Source organism: Hypanus sabinus, chromosome 25 (assembly GCF_030144855.1).
Source record: "Hypanus sabinus isolate sHypSab1 chromosome 25, sHypSab1.hap1, whole genome shotgun sequence".
In the NCBI taxonomy this organism is placed as follows: Eukaryota; Metazoa; Chordata; class Chondrichthyes; order Myliobatiformes; family Dasyatidae; genus Hypanus; species Hypanus sabinus.
This window is the reverse complement of record NC_082730.1, coordinates 17,687,449-17,701,883: the sequence shown is the minus strand read 5'-3', so window position 1 is coordinate 17,701,883 and position 14,435 is coordinate 17,687,449. Positions and strand designations below refer to the sequence as shown.

Below are 14,435 nucleotides of genomic sequence, written 5' to 3'. Positions count from 1 at the left end.
ACAGAAAGAGTCAAAAATAGACCAAAATTTACAACAGAGTTAATCAACCCATGGTCCTAACTCATTTCTTCTCCTCACTAAACCACCTCTCATTTTCATTTAAGCTGCAAGGAGCAGAAATAGGCTAAAGAGTCTACTCCATTAACAGTTCATTTTTTCTTCTTGGTATATCAATTTTCTTCTTTAAATGTATCCATGCTATTCTTCCAATTTACTCCTTGTTCTACATTTAAAAGATCTTCCAGTTAATGATTTTTCTGCAGGTCACCTTGTGGTGCAGTTGTTAGTTTTGCAAAGTGCCTAAACATTTTCCACACCATTTAAAAGATCCCCCCCCACCAATTGGCAATGACCTATTAACAAACTCAATCAACTCAAAAATATGATTTTATACATTCTTTTGTTATTGCCAAAAAGCTCAGCTCCAAAGGTAAAATTTTTATTTAGTGATCTGTGAACATTTTTGTCAGTCTCAGGGTTTGCTTACTCTCAGTGGCCAGTGGTGATACTCACTTGTTTAATATTTTACTGGTGACCTTGGTTTCTCTACTACCTGTTACGCCGTTGTGTTTAGGGCAACAATAAAGGTTCTCCATCTCTGGTGGTGTTCAGGGTTTCCTTCATCATGTCAGTAGCTTCCTCTCGGATTTTATTGTCAGTCAAGGAAGTTCTGGGTGGAGACTATGGAATACTGTCACGCTCAGATGTAGAAGGATTCTTCATTGCTGCTTCCATAATAATTTTGTTTTACCAGTCATGGTCATTAGCCCTGAGCTGAACCTCCGAACCTGGAGGACTGGTGGACCATTCCTAGTCTGGCTTCTACTCTTTGCCACGTTGGCATGGGTGACCCTACCAAGAGCCAAAGCATAAAGCCCTGACTCCAGAAAATGTAGCTCTTCAGGTCATTGAGGCACACAAGCTTCCAACCTCTATGTCAAAGCTGCAGTTTTCTTGGAGGCAGCTTTGGTGCTTTTGAAAGAAAATTCTTCCCAGTAACTGACAATCTCACCAATATCCTCCACCTATCTCATATGATACCACAAAGTAAGGATGAGATGGATATTCAGAAAAGCTCTGACACACATGGGCTTAGTTACACATCATGAGCTGAAGATAATGTCAATGCCAAGTGTTCACTTCAGTACTTGAGGATTTAATAACTTTAAAATGCTGTGCAGTATGTGAATATGGCACTCAGCACCAGAGCTTTGATCAAGTATTAAAGAATTGATTCCACCCACGCCCCCCCCCCCCACTACCACAGGAATAAGTTTTCCCTTCTACTACAGGTTAAAGGACAATTCATCTTACTGTTCCATGTGAGATATAGGTCTACACACTTTAATTTACACTACAATCTATACATAAGGAGCTAACCACTCGATCCTGCCCAACTCCATTCACCACTTTGAATCAATGGCATAATGGGAGGCCATTCAGCCCAAAGCCTTTATGCCAAAGATCCAACTCAATTCCCCAAGATAGCTCACAAACAAGAGAAAGTCTGCAGATGCTAGAAATCCAAGCAGCCCACACAAAATGCTGGAGATGTAGGACTTGTTCTGCTTCTAAGGACAAGTGCCAGGAGGGAGATCAATTGGGAGGGACAATCAGACAAGGGAGTTGCATGGGTAGCAATCCCTGCAAAAAGCAGAAAGTGTGGGGGGAGGGAGAGATGTGCATAGTAGTGGAATCCTGTAGGAGATGGCAGAAGTTACGGAGAATTATGTGCTTCTCCATTCCCATTTCCCACTCTCACCTTATCTCCTTACCTGCCCATCACCTCCCTCTTCTTTCTTCCATGGCCGTCTGTCCTCTCCTATCTGATTCCCCTTCACCAGCCCTGTATCTCTTTCACCAATCAACTTCCCAGCTCTTTACTTCACCCCCCTTCCAGGTTTCACCTGTCACCTTATGTTTCTTCCTCTTCTCCCCCCACCTGCCTTCTTGCTCTGACTCATTTTTTTTCCTCCACGATGAAGGGTCTCGGCACGAAACATCGACTGAACTCCTTTCCAAAGATGCTGCCTGGCCTGCTGAACTCCTCCAGCATCTTGTGTGCGTTTCCTGAGACAGCTCTTGTTCTGTAGACCTTGATGCGCAGAAGCAGCGCAATAACTGGCAAGCAACTTACAGATTTGATACTACCCATCAGCCAGCACCATTTAGCCAAGAATTCTCTAGCTTCCCGCTTTAAAATTACTTTACTCTGTGCCCTCCAATTCCCAATGTCTCCCCTCATCCACCCCGTTCCCTTGGATGTTGCTGCTCTACATTTTTGCACCTTCATTCAACATCAGAGATCTTAAATCTGGACAGTTTTAACTGATCCAGTATGAAAAGCCCTATGCAAATCTTGGGAGGGAGAAAAATACCACAACCAAATTTTCTACGAGGTTTAACATTTTTTCTGAATCACAATGCCCTCTTTCATAACTGTCATGAGAAAGTTTGAGGGCATGTTGGGGGCAGTAATGGATTATCTGAAAGTCACAAGACCAGAAGGCATAGAAAGAGAATTCAGCCATTTGGCCCATTGTGTTTGCACCACCATTTCACCACGGCTGATCCATTTTCTTCTCAACTTCTTTCTCCTGCCTTCTCAAAGTTAAAAGTTCAGTATGTATACATAATACAACCTTGAGATCCATTTCCTAACAGGCAACCACAAAACAAACCCAAAAGGACCCATTAAAAAAAAAGACCACACATCCAATGAGCAAAAAAAACTCTACAAATCATGCAATGACCACAAGCAAGTAACATTCTGAACTGGCATCCACAGAGAGTCCATCTCTAGGCCCTTAGTTCAGCACAGAATCGTGTAAACGTCACAGAGCAGCGAGCTAAACCAGCCCACCCCATCACCCTGACCTTTTCAGTTTGGCCCAGCACCTAAATCATCCAAACACCGGGTTCAGTCACACCAACACACTCTGGGGCATGGACCCCGCCACCTTGATTCGGCCCGGTGCTTAAACTGATTCAAACCTCGGGCCTTCCTCACTCAGTGCAGTGGACCCACTGCCTTGCTCGTTCAGCCACAATGAACTGTCTCCAAGTCTGAAGGGAAGTAACAGACGATTGCTCGCGATAGTAATTTACCAAATAAAGAGTGATTAACAAAGTATTTAGTTGCTTTCCGTGGTTCATAAGCCACCAGCCAGAAGTCGCTGTGGTTCACCAGCACCGTCTTAAACCCTGTATTTCATATCTATTATACTCATAACATTGAAGATATGGGAAGTGATTAGAGTTGGTCCTTTAGATACCACAAATTGATACAACTAGCATTAAGCAAAATGAAGAACTTACCTTCTGGAATGAGTCTTCATCAGTGATATCATAGACTAAAATAGCACCATTAGAATCTCGGTAGTAAATGGGGCCCAAAGCATGGAACCGTTCTTGTCCAGCTGTGTCCTGTACAGACAGAAAACATTTTGGGTATGAATGCTGGTATGAGGACAAAAAAAACCAGTGAGACCAACTAATACACCCAAAATGTTGGAGGAACTCAGGAGGCCAGGCAGCATCTGTGGAAAAGAGTACAGTCGACATTTTAGACTGAGACTCTTCATCAGGACTGGAGGGAGAAAAAAAGATGAGAAGTCAGAGTAAGGTGGTGGGAGAAGGGGAGGAAGAAATACAAGGTAATAGGTAATAGATGAAACTAGGAGAGGGAAGGGTGAAGTAAAGAGGTAGGAAGATGAGAAAGATACAAAGCTAGAGAAGGGGATAATCTGATGGGAGAAAGAAAAGGGGGAGGAGCACCAGAGGAAGGTGATTGGCAAGTAACGAGATAAAGCAAGAGGGGGAAATGGGAATGAGGTTGGGGGGGGGGGGGGGGCGCAGAGTGAGCCATTACCAGAAGTGCAATCAAAATGGGTGATAATTGGAAAATCCCACTTTTTCTGGTGGATGAAGCGTAGGAGATCAGAAAGTGATCTCCCAATCTACATCAGGTCTCACTGTTATACAGGAGGCCACACCGGGATTACCAGATACAGTAGATGACCCCCACTTTTCCTATGCTATATCGATGACTGCATTGATGCTGCTTCCTTCTCCCATGCGGACCTCATCAACTTTGCCTCCAGCTTCCACCCTGCCCTCAAATTTACCTGGCCCATTTCTGACTCCCCACTCCCCTTGTTCACTCTCTGTCTCTCTACCTCTGGAGATAGCTTATCTACGGATGTCTTTTATAAACCAAGCAACTCTCACAGCTACCTGGACTACAGCTCTCCCACCCCGTACCTTGTAAAAAATGCCATCTTCTTCTCTCAATTCCTCTGTCTCTGCAGCATCTGCTCTCAGGATGAGACTTTTCATTACAGAGCTAAGGAAATGTCCTCCTTCCAAGGGGCTTCCCTTCCTCCACCATCAATACTGTACTGAGTATGAACAGCAAGGCTGGGCTCAGTATCCTCCTGCATAATGAAGTGCAGAGATTAGGATCCCATCGAAGGTCAGAGTCCAGTAGACCTCCCTCTCTGTCATCGGGACCAGGCAGAGCAGAGCGACAATAATCACAGCTGGTGTGTGTCGGCGCGTGGCCAAATAGTGAAGGCGTTGGTCTAGTGATCTGAAGGCTGCTGGTTTGAGCCTCAGCTAAGGCAGCGTGTTGTGTCCTTGAGCAAGGCACTTAACCATACATTACTCTGCGGCAACACCGGTGCCAAGCCGTATTGGCCCTTGACCTTCCCTTGGACAACATCGGTGGCGTGGAGAGGGAAACTTGCATCTTGGGCAACTGCCAGTCTCCCATAATACTGTTCAGGCCTGCACCCTGGAAACTTTACAAGGCGCAAATCCATGGTCTCTTGAGACTAATGGATGCCTATTTGTGTGGCATCCACCTAATTACTTGCACTGGGTCATCCAAATGGAAGCTACAAGCAACAGCAAGTGAATTGCACAGACTACACATCTTAAAATGCCTGTTACTAAAATGAATTTCCACTGTTTCTCATCATCATCACGACTCACCTTGAGGTGGAATCACTGCTGATGAAAGCAAATTCTGGAACTCAATTTATCCCAAAAGGCTGTCATGAGGGGGAAGATAGAGATATTTGATTTTTCAGGTTTATTTGTCATTCATCAGTGTACGAGTGTAAAAGAGAGCAAAATGATTGCTACTCTGGTTATGAGATGCAGGACAAAAAACGAGCACAGTGAGCATAAAGAACACAAAATATAATTACACAAGATTAGCTTCTATACAGAGATTGATGGGATGCACATAAAGTGACGCTTGGTACAGGAGTATCTGTACACAAGGTGACTGGCAGGAAATGATAAAAGTCACACTGGTGGGGGTGTAAAGGTTAATGGATGGGGGTGTTGATCAGCCTGACAGCTTGGGGTAAGTGGGGTAAATAACTGTTTCTAAGTCTGGTGGTCCAGATGTGGTCCATTTTAATCATTAGAATTCCAGAAGTGAAGGTGGGGGGGGGGGGGGGGTGGGAGTGGAGGGAAGAAAACAGAACAGTAGGCATGCTAGTGTAATGGTTAGCATGATGCTATTGCATGTTGGGGTGGAGTTCAGAGTTAATTCTGGCGCCATCTGGAAGGAGTGTGGAAGCTTTCCCCTTAAGCATTTGTGGGGTTTTTGAGTCTCCTCCCACAGTCCAAAGACAGACCGGTTATTAGGTTAATTGGTCGTTGTAAATTATTTTGTGATTAGGCTGGGGATAAATAACTGGGTTACTGGGCTCCGCGGCTCACTGGGCCGGAAGAACCTGTCTGTGCTGATTCATTACATAAATTTTACGAAAATAAACAGTAAATGTTTCTTTTGACATCCAGGGGATCAAGGAGCCCAGGTCCATAGTTCCCTGAAAGTGGCTGCGCAGGATGGGAGAAAGGTAAAATAGGTGTATGGCATTCTTGTCTTTGTTAGCTCAGCCTTGAATTCAAGAGTCAGGAAGTTATGTTGCAGCTTTCTGAAAAGCCGTTTAAGCCACATCTGGAGTATTGCATTCAGCTCTGACAGGAAGGATGTTGAGGCTTTGGAGAGAGTGCAGAAGAGGTTTACCAGAATGCTTGATTAGAGAGGATGTGCCCTAGGAGAGGTTGCACAGACCTAGGTTGTTTTCTCTGGAGCAACAGAGGCTGAGGGGAGATCTGATAGGTTTATAAGATGGTGGAAGACAGATAGATGACCAGCACCTTTCTTTCAGGGTCAAAATATTAGAGCGCCTACATTTAAAGCAAAAGGAGGCAAGTTGAAAGGCCCATTCTCATTCTGACACATCGGGCCATGGGCTCCTCTTATGCTATGATGACACTATCCTCAGTATTCCATCTGTGTAGCCTCCAACCTTATGGCATGAATATCAATTTCTCTTCCAGTAAAAAAAAATTACCCACTTTTCCTCCATTTTCCATTCTGACCTTTTTCCTCTTCTCACCTGCCCATTACTTTGCCCTGGTGCTCCCCTCCTTCCCTTTCTCCCATGGTCCACTCTCCACTCCCATCAGATTCCTTCTCCAGCCCTTGATCTTTCCCCATCCACATGGCTTCACCCATTACCTTCCAGCTGGCCTCCTTCTCCTCCACTCCCCCCACCTTTTTATTCTGGCAGCTTCCCCCTTCCTTCTCAATGTTGAAGAAAGGCCTCAGCCCGACACTGACTGTTTATTCACTTCCATAGATGCTGCCTGACCCGAGTTCCCCCAGCATTTTGTGCATGCTGCTTTGGATTTCCAGCATCTGCAGAGTTTCTTGTGCTTGTTCTATGCAGTTACAACTCCATTATAGTTACTGATCTTACTCCCAGGTTTCATTTTACACCAATGTTCTGAATCACTGACATTTTAGAGTCAGAAGTACAGCACATACAGGGCCCTTCAGCCCATCTAGTCCATGCCAAAACCACTTACACTGCCTACGCCCATTGGCATACACCAGGATCATAGTCTTCCATATCCCTACTATCCATAGGACGTCACAGGAGCAAAGCTGTATGGGTCCTAGTGTCCTTCCCTTGGACAACATTGGTGGCGTGGAGAGGGGAAGGCCTGCAGCTTGGGCAACTGCCAGTCTCCCATACAACCCTGCCCAAGCCTGCGCCCTGGAAACTCCAGGCACAGATCCATGGTCTCTCGAGACCAACGGATGCCACCACCACAATCCATATAGCCTATTCAAACTTCTCAGATGTTGAACTCAAGCTTGCATGCATCACTTATGCTGGCAGTTCATTCCACACTCTCACAACCCTCTGAGTAAAGTAGTTTCCCCTCATGCTCCCCATAAACTTCTCACCTTTCACCCTTAACCCATGACCTCTGGTTGCAGTTCCACCCAATCTCAGTGCTTGCATTTACTTTATCTATACCCTTCAATTTTATCAAATCTCCTGTCAATCTTCCAGGTTCTGAAGAATACAGTCCTAACCTATTCAATCTTTCCTTATAACTCAGGTCCCCCAGACCCAGAAATATCCATATAAATTTTCTCTGCACTTTTTCAATCTTGTTTACATCTTTCCTGTCGGTAAGTATGCAGTTTTGGTAACAATACTCCAAATTAGGCCTCACCTATATCTTACACTACTTCAACATAACAACTCATCTTTTGTATTCAGTACATTCATTTACGAAGGTCAATGTCTCAAAAGTTTTCTTTATGTCTAACTACCTAAGACACTACTTACAATGAAAATGGACCTGTATTCCCAGAACCCTTTGTTCTACCATATACCTCAGTGCCCTAATGTTCCCTATGTAAGACCTACCCTAGTTAGTCCTTCAGAAATGCAACAACTCAGGCTTGTCTGCATTAAACTCCATCTGCCATTTTTCAGCTTTTTCCAGCTGATGCAGATCCCTCTGCAAGCCTTCCTCACTGCCCAAGACACCCCCACTCTTGCTGTCGTCATCTGCAAATTTGCTGATCCAGTGAACCACATTATCATCCAGATCATTAATATAAATGCAAACAACAGTGGACAAAGCACTGATCCCTGCGGCACACCACTAGTCATGTGCCTCCAGTCAGAGAGGCAACCTGCTACCACCACTCTCTGGCTTCTCCCGCACAGCCAATATCTAATCCAATTTACTACCTCTGCATAATGCTGCTTGTGATCACGTGAAAGGAATGTGTGAACCACAATTAAACAGTGGAACCTTTTCTGATATTCTCAACCACTAATTATGCGACAATTAGTGGACAGATTGAACAGAGATACAAGCTTTCTCTTTTCAAAAGAAACAAAAGGGAAAACCCACATCTTATTCACGGACTCGAGATTATGCTGATGCCGTAAAACCAGAGTAACGCACACATGCAGGAGGAACTCAGCAGCATTTTGTGTGTACACATTTCATTCACGGTCTTGAGTTTTAGAACTCAGTACAACCAACTTCCCTTAAAACACTTAAAATGTTTTTGCTCTCCTCGAAAGCAAGAATGCATTCGTTTTTTTAAAAAAAAAATCAGGAGATTGTCACCTCACTCCCATTCAGTTGTTGAACCTGAAGCACAGAATTAGAATACAGCAGAGCACAGGCCATTCAGCCCACAATGTTGTGCCGACCCTTAAATACTGCGTCAATATAACCCTCCACCTTAAATTCCTCCATATACCTGTCTAGTAGTCACTTCCTCCTGCATACACACCATTTTAAAGGTAAAATACCTGACTGGCTGCTGAGAGTGAACAAGTTGCTGTTGCAAACCAAATATAGCTTTCACTTTGCTGTTCCCCGCAGTTCTTCCCGCTGCTGCCTCCAGGCAGATACAGGAGCCTGAGCATTCATCACCAGGTTCGGGAACAGTACCTACCCCTCAACCACCAGGACCTGAACCAAAGGGGATAACTTCACTTGCCACATCATTGAATTGTTCCCACAAACAATGGATTCACTTTCAAAGACTCCATCTCATGGTCTCAATATTTATTATTATTTTATCTTTTTGTACTTGCTGAGTTTGTGTCTTCTGCACACTGGTTGAACACCCAAGTCGGTGTGGTCTTTCGCTGATCCTTTCATGGTTATTATACGATTATAGATTTATTGAGTATGCTCACAAGAAAATGAATCTCAATTGTACATGGTGACATATGTAGGTTGATAATAAATTTACTTAGAACACCATCAGTTCAAAGACAAACCTCCTTTTACACTAGGAATGGCCCTTGTATTTTGTTTCAGTCACCTTCTTAACCAGAAGTTCAAGTTTCTTTAGAATCTTAGCTAACTTTACTCCAATCAACTGATTTAACCTAAAGGTTTACAATGTTTCAAACACATCTCCTTGCTACTCTATAGAGTTGGAATTGTATGTGTGCCAAATAGCCTAATGCAGGGGTCAGCAACGTTTACCACTAAAAGAGCCAATATGGACCCATTTCCCACAGAAAAGAAAACACTGGGAGCCACAAAATGAAATAACACTGCATACAACGGGTTTTTTTTTTGCCTTTATGCTATGTATAAACAAACTATAATGTGTTGCATTTTTGAAATTGATGAACTCCTGCAGAGAAAACGAAATTACATTTCTGCATGCAACAAAAACATTTTGAACTCCGAAAAAAAGACGTTGGGTTGAAGGTTACTACATAGGTAGCCTACCTTGGATCGAAGAATTAAAAGAAAGCGCGCACTGGCGGGTGTCAGGCATTGGCAGTGGTGATGTATATTAATAGCAATAAAAAACACGTTGTAGCGGTGTAGCGCTACACGCAGCGCTAAAATAAAGACTGCAGTCAAAGGTAACTTTATTCGAACTAAACAGCCTTGCTTTAAAGCCTCCCTCAACCCGTCCCCGTGGGCGCGGATGCTCCAAAAGACACGTACTCACAAACCCCCGTAGGCTATCTCCCTTAGTCGGAACGGTGGCTAATTGTGAGCCGGTTCGGATGTGCCAGGAAACGGTGTCTCCGCAAAGTTTTCATATTGTACAAGATCACCATAATCTTCAAATTTCGAATTACATTTCAAAAGCTAACAAACCACGGGGAGCCGCATCACAGAGATCAAAGAGCCGCATGTGGCTCTGGAGCCGCAGGTTGCCGACCTCTGGCCTAATGGATAAGAAACCCATGTTTTTAACCATTGTTATTCTGTGATAGAAGATACAGAAACTAGTAGAACAGCTCTGAAAACAACAGAAAGTCACATGTGTTCTATAGGGCTCCAACAGAGATTCCCCATAACAAGTCCTGATGCAGGATTTCAGCCTTAACAGTCCAATAGATAAGAAACCCATGATTTTAATTCTTTAACAACTATGGGCAGAGAATCTAGTGAAACAGTGCTAAACACAATAGAAAGACGTGGATGTTCAATGGCGTTTCCAACAGTGATGTCCATAAACAAGCCTGGGACACTGACGATTCCTTGCCTCCCAAAGATGCTGCTTGACCTGAGTTACTCCAGAAGACTGTCCATTGCTCCATATTCCAGCATCCATGGTCTCTGGTGTCTCTACTATACTACTGTGCTGTCCTGAAGTTATGAGCACCATTCTCTCCCCAAAAACACAACAAATTCTTACTCACCCATATCGCAAGACTCACTCGCTTTCCGTTGATATTCAACTTCTTCATCAAAAAAGATGCCTACAAATAAAAGATATATTTCTACTATTTAATGATAAAATAAAAGCTAGAGGCCTCTTTATAGATCTAGCGATCTCTTGATATACAGTCAGACCAAATTCTGCAGTATAGCACTCAAGTTTTCACTAACATTTGGGTGAAGAGATTATGGACCAACATGAGTAAAGGAATTTTGTATTATGTATCTTGGTTACATGCATCGACTACATCAAGCACAAGAATTTTATACATGCTGGTTAGGTCACCTCACTGTACTAAACTTGCGTGTTCAGGCTCAGTTTCTTTAATGTCACAAGAGATGTAGGAGCCATGTTATCTATTTTCTGTCTGTTTGTATTATGTTTGGTGTTGGGTGTTTATTATGGATAATTTGTCGCATGGTTTAGGCGTGGTAGAAGCAAATGAGTCTAGCCATGTATTCATGCTTTGTCCAAGTTAGTTAGTTCTGCTTATTTACAATGTTCCCTTAATTATGCTGATTTGAATGCTAATTACTTTATTGCATTACATTACTAATTTAGCTTCATTAGCTTTAACAGTACAAGATTGTTCATCTTTGCTGGTTTCATAATAAAGGATCAAACGTACTTTTGTCGACTTGGAAGCGTATCACACAGTGACAACTCCCATATTCATCTTAGAAAGTTTTGATTTGTTTTCAAGTGACCGATAAAAGCATCTGTCAATGTCAGAGAATCTGAATCATGATTATTATCACTGGCATACATCGTGGAATTTGTTGTGTTGTGGCAGCAGTACAGTACAAAACAAAATTACTAGTTAGAAAAATAAATAAGAGCAAAGAGGAAGAGCGAGGTAGTGCTCACAGGCAATTCAAAATTCTGATGGCAGAGAGGAAGAAGCAGTTCCTAAAGTATTGAGTGCAGATCCCAGCTTCTTTACCTCCTCAACAGTAAAATGAATAATGGGCTTAGTTTCACAAGAAACCCAACACATCTGGAAATGCTAAAAATCTGCCCATAAATGCATTTTGATTCTGTTTAAGTTACCAACTTAATGATGAAGACCATGGTGCAGCAAGGTAGGATGGGGATTAACATAACATTTTACAGTTCCAACTGTAAAATTGGGGTTCAATTCCCACCACTGTTTGCCTGAAGTTTGTCCATCCCCCCATGAACACCTGGGACGTGTGCCACATTCCAAAAGATTAGGGTTATCAAGTTGTGGGCATGCTATGTTAAACATAGAAAATAGGTGCAGGAGTAGGCCATTCAGCCCTGCAAGCCTGCACCGCCATTCAGTATGATCATGGCTGATCATCCAACTCAGAACCCTGTATCTGCTTTCTCTCCATACCCCCTGATCCCTTTAGCCACAAGGGCCATATCTAACTTCCTCTTAAATATAGCCAATGAACCGGCCTCAACTGTTTCCTGTGGCAGAGAATTCCACAGATTCACCACTCTCTGTGTGAAGAAGTTTTTCCTCATCTCGGTCCTAAAAGGCTTCCCCTTTATCCTTACACTGTGACCCCTCGTTCTGAACTTCCCCAACATCGGAAACAATCTTCCTGCATCTAGCCTGTCCAAACCCTTTAGAATTTTATATGTTTCAATAAGATCCCCCCTCAATCTTCTAAATTCCAGCGAGTATAAGACTAGTCAATTCAGTCTTTCTTCATTTAAAAGTCCTGCCATCCCAGGAATCAATCTGGTGAACCTTCTCTGTACTCCCTCCATGGCAAGAATGTCTTTCCTCAGATTAGGGGCACCAGAAGCATGGCAACATCAAGCACATCCTCGGAGAGTTGGTCACTGACACAAATGATGCAATTCACTGTATGGTTCAATACATGTGTGACTACGAAAGCTGATCTTTAAACTCTACGCTTTTTGTCTGATGAAGTCTCCAAAGTTAAATGGGAAACTAATTATTCATTCACCTGGTACCACACTTTAGATTGAAAATGAGTATGTATTATGGCTGGTAGACAATTATACATGGTCTCATTGCTTGTTGAAACACGAGCAAAACACAGCAAAGGAGGGAGGCATGGCAGCTGCTATATTTCATTAGGGGTTTGAGAAGATTTGGTACAGTCACACATTTCTACAGAGGTACTGTGGAGAGTATTCAAACTGGCTGCATCACCATCTGGTATGCCCCCCCCCCCACCACCACCACTGTAAGACAGTCAGCTCCATCACAGGCCCTTGCCTCCCCAGCACATCTTCAAAGAATTGGAGAGAGACACACACACACACACACACACACTCAATCTTTATGTCTCCATCTAAATGTGCAATCATAATAATTTATAATAAATAGAAAAGTCAATGTAACGTAGAAATGCACTCAAATCAGTGTGAGTTAATCAGTTGGATGGCCTGGTGGAAGAAGCTGTCCCGGAGCCTGTTGGTCCTGGCTTTTGTGCTGCGGTCTTCCGCTTCAGATGTGCAAGGAGAGCAAATGTCTCCAAAAGCTGGCATCCATCATTAAAGACCCTCCCCACCCAGGACGTGCTCTGTTTGCATTGTTATCATCAGGAAGGTAACAGCACCCTGAAGACACACACTCAACGATTCACAAAGAGCTTCTTCCCCTCTGCCATCAGATTTCTGAATGGACAATGAGCCCATGAACTCTACCTCAGTATACTTTCCCTCTTTTTTTACACTAATTATTTAACTTTAAAATATTATATATACTTATAATTTACAGTTTTTATTATGTATTGTACTGCACTACTGCTGCAAAACAACAAATTTCAGGACATATGCCAGTGATATTAAACCTGATTCTGACATTCCATAGGATGTATGACTGACATGCTTCATTTAATTTCTGACCTGATGGAATTATAAAGCAATGAGGAAACCCCATGCATGGTTTGCTGTTTATATAGGATAAAGTTCCCTAAAATGAACGGAAACATGTTTACGAGCACGTGGGCAAATTCTATGAGCTATTCTCTGTTGCTCCTCTCCACAGCTCAGTTCTGTGGAATTCACAAAAATCAATGAGGGAAATAAGTTTTCCCCCACCAAGACTCCAATTTTAAGACCATAAGATACAGGAGCAGAATTAGAACATTCAGCCCATCAAATTGAATCAAGCGCCAGAGAGGAGGCAACTCACAGGTCTCTGAGAGATTTACTTTCAGCGTTATTCTGGCATCCCAATCAAATCACAATTCATTAGCAAGAGCAAATAAAATGAAGGCAGGGTCAAGCAGAGCGGCCATTGTTGGAGTGGGCCAGTGTTAAAGTGAGGAGGATTTGGCTCATCGGGTTTTAACAAGAAAAGACTTGGGAGAAGTAAGTATCTGGCAAGTTTCTTCTTCATCGTCTGTTAGTACACAGTCAGTGCAGTGAAGCTGGCTCCAGGAGAGGTGTTGTGTTCTTCGTGTGAGATGTGGGAATCCTGTGAGACCTCCAGCCACCTGGATAACCACAGCTGCAGCTCCTCAGGACGAGTAAGGTAGATAGCTGAAAAGCAGGATCATCAGTGTAGCAAGCTGTGGACTGCTGCCTGTGCCATGTGCCAGTGAGTGGCAGATGGAACAAACTGTCAGGAAGTACATGGCCGTGCACTTTGGTAGAAGGAATAAAAATGTGGATAATTTTCTAAAAAGGGAGAAAATTCAAAAATCTGAGGTGCAAAGGGACTTCAGAGTCCTCGTGCAAGATTCCCTAAAGGTTAATTTGTAGGTTGAGTTGGCAGTGAGGAAGGCAAATGCAATGTTAGCATTCATTGAGAAGGCCAGAATATAAAAATAATGCCAAGGCTTTAAAAAGCACTGGTGAGGCCTCACTGGGAGTATTGTGAGCAGCTTTGGGCCCCTTATCTTAGAAGGTATGTGCTGAAACTGGAGAGGGTTCAACG

The 14,435-nt window shown here is 43.3% G+C and overlaps 1 protein-coding gene across 12 annotated transcripts in view; it reads right to left on the bottom strand.

Annotated features, from left to right (window-relative positions):
* The window catches only part of LOC132381063 (ras-related protein Rab-21-like), a 119,301-nt gene that overhangs the window by 101,308 nt on the left and 3,558 nt on the right, over positions 1–14,435 (bottom strand). For 10 of the 12 annotated variants that reach the window (XR_009507911.1, XM_059950230.1, XM_059950235.1 and 7 more), the window contains exons 2-3: positions 10,527–10,586; positions 3,319–3,426 (exon numbers count right to left, since the gene is read on the bottom strand). Coding sequence is in view for 11 of the 12 variants with exons in the window: in XM_059950230.1 (XP_059806213.1) it covers positions 3,319–3,426; positions 10,527–10,586 (168 nt within the window). In the remaining variant the exon portion in view is untranslated. Of the gene's footprint in view, positions 1–3,318; positions 3,427–4,263; positions 4,437–10,526; positions 10,587–14,435 lie in introns of all 12 variants that reach the window. The other 2 variants (XM_059950232.1, XM_059950231.1) reach the window with 2 other exon arrangements.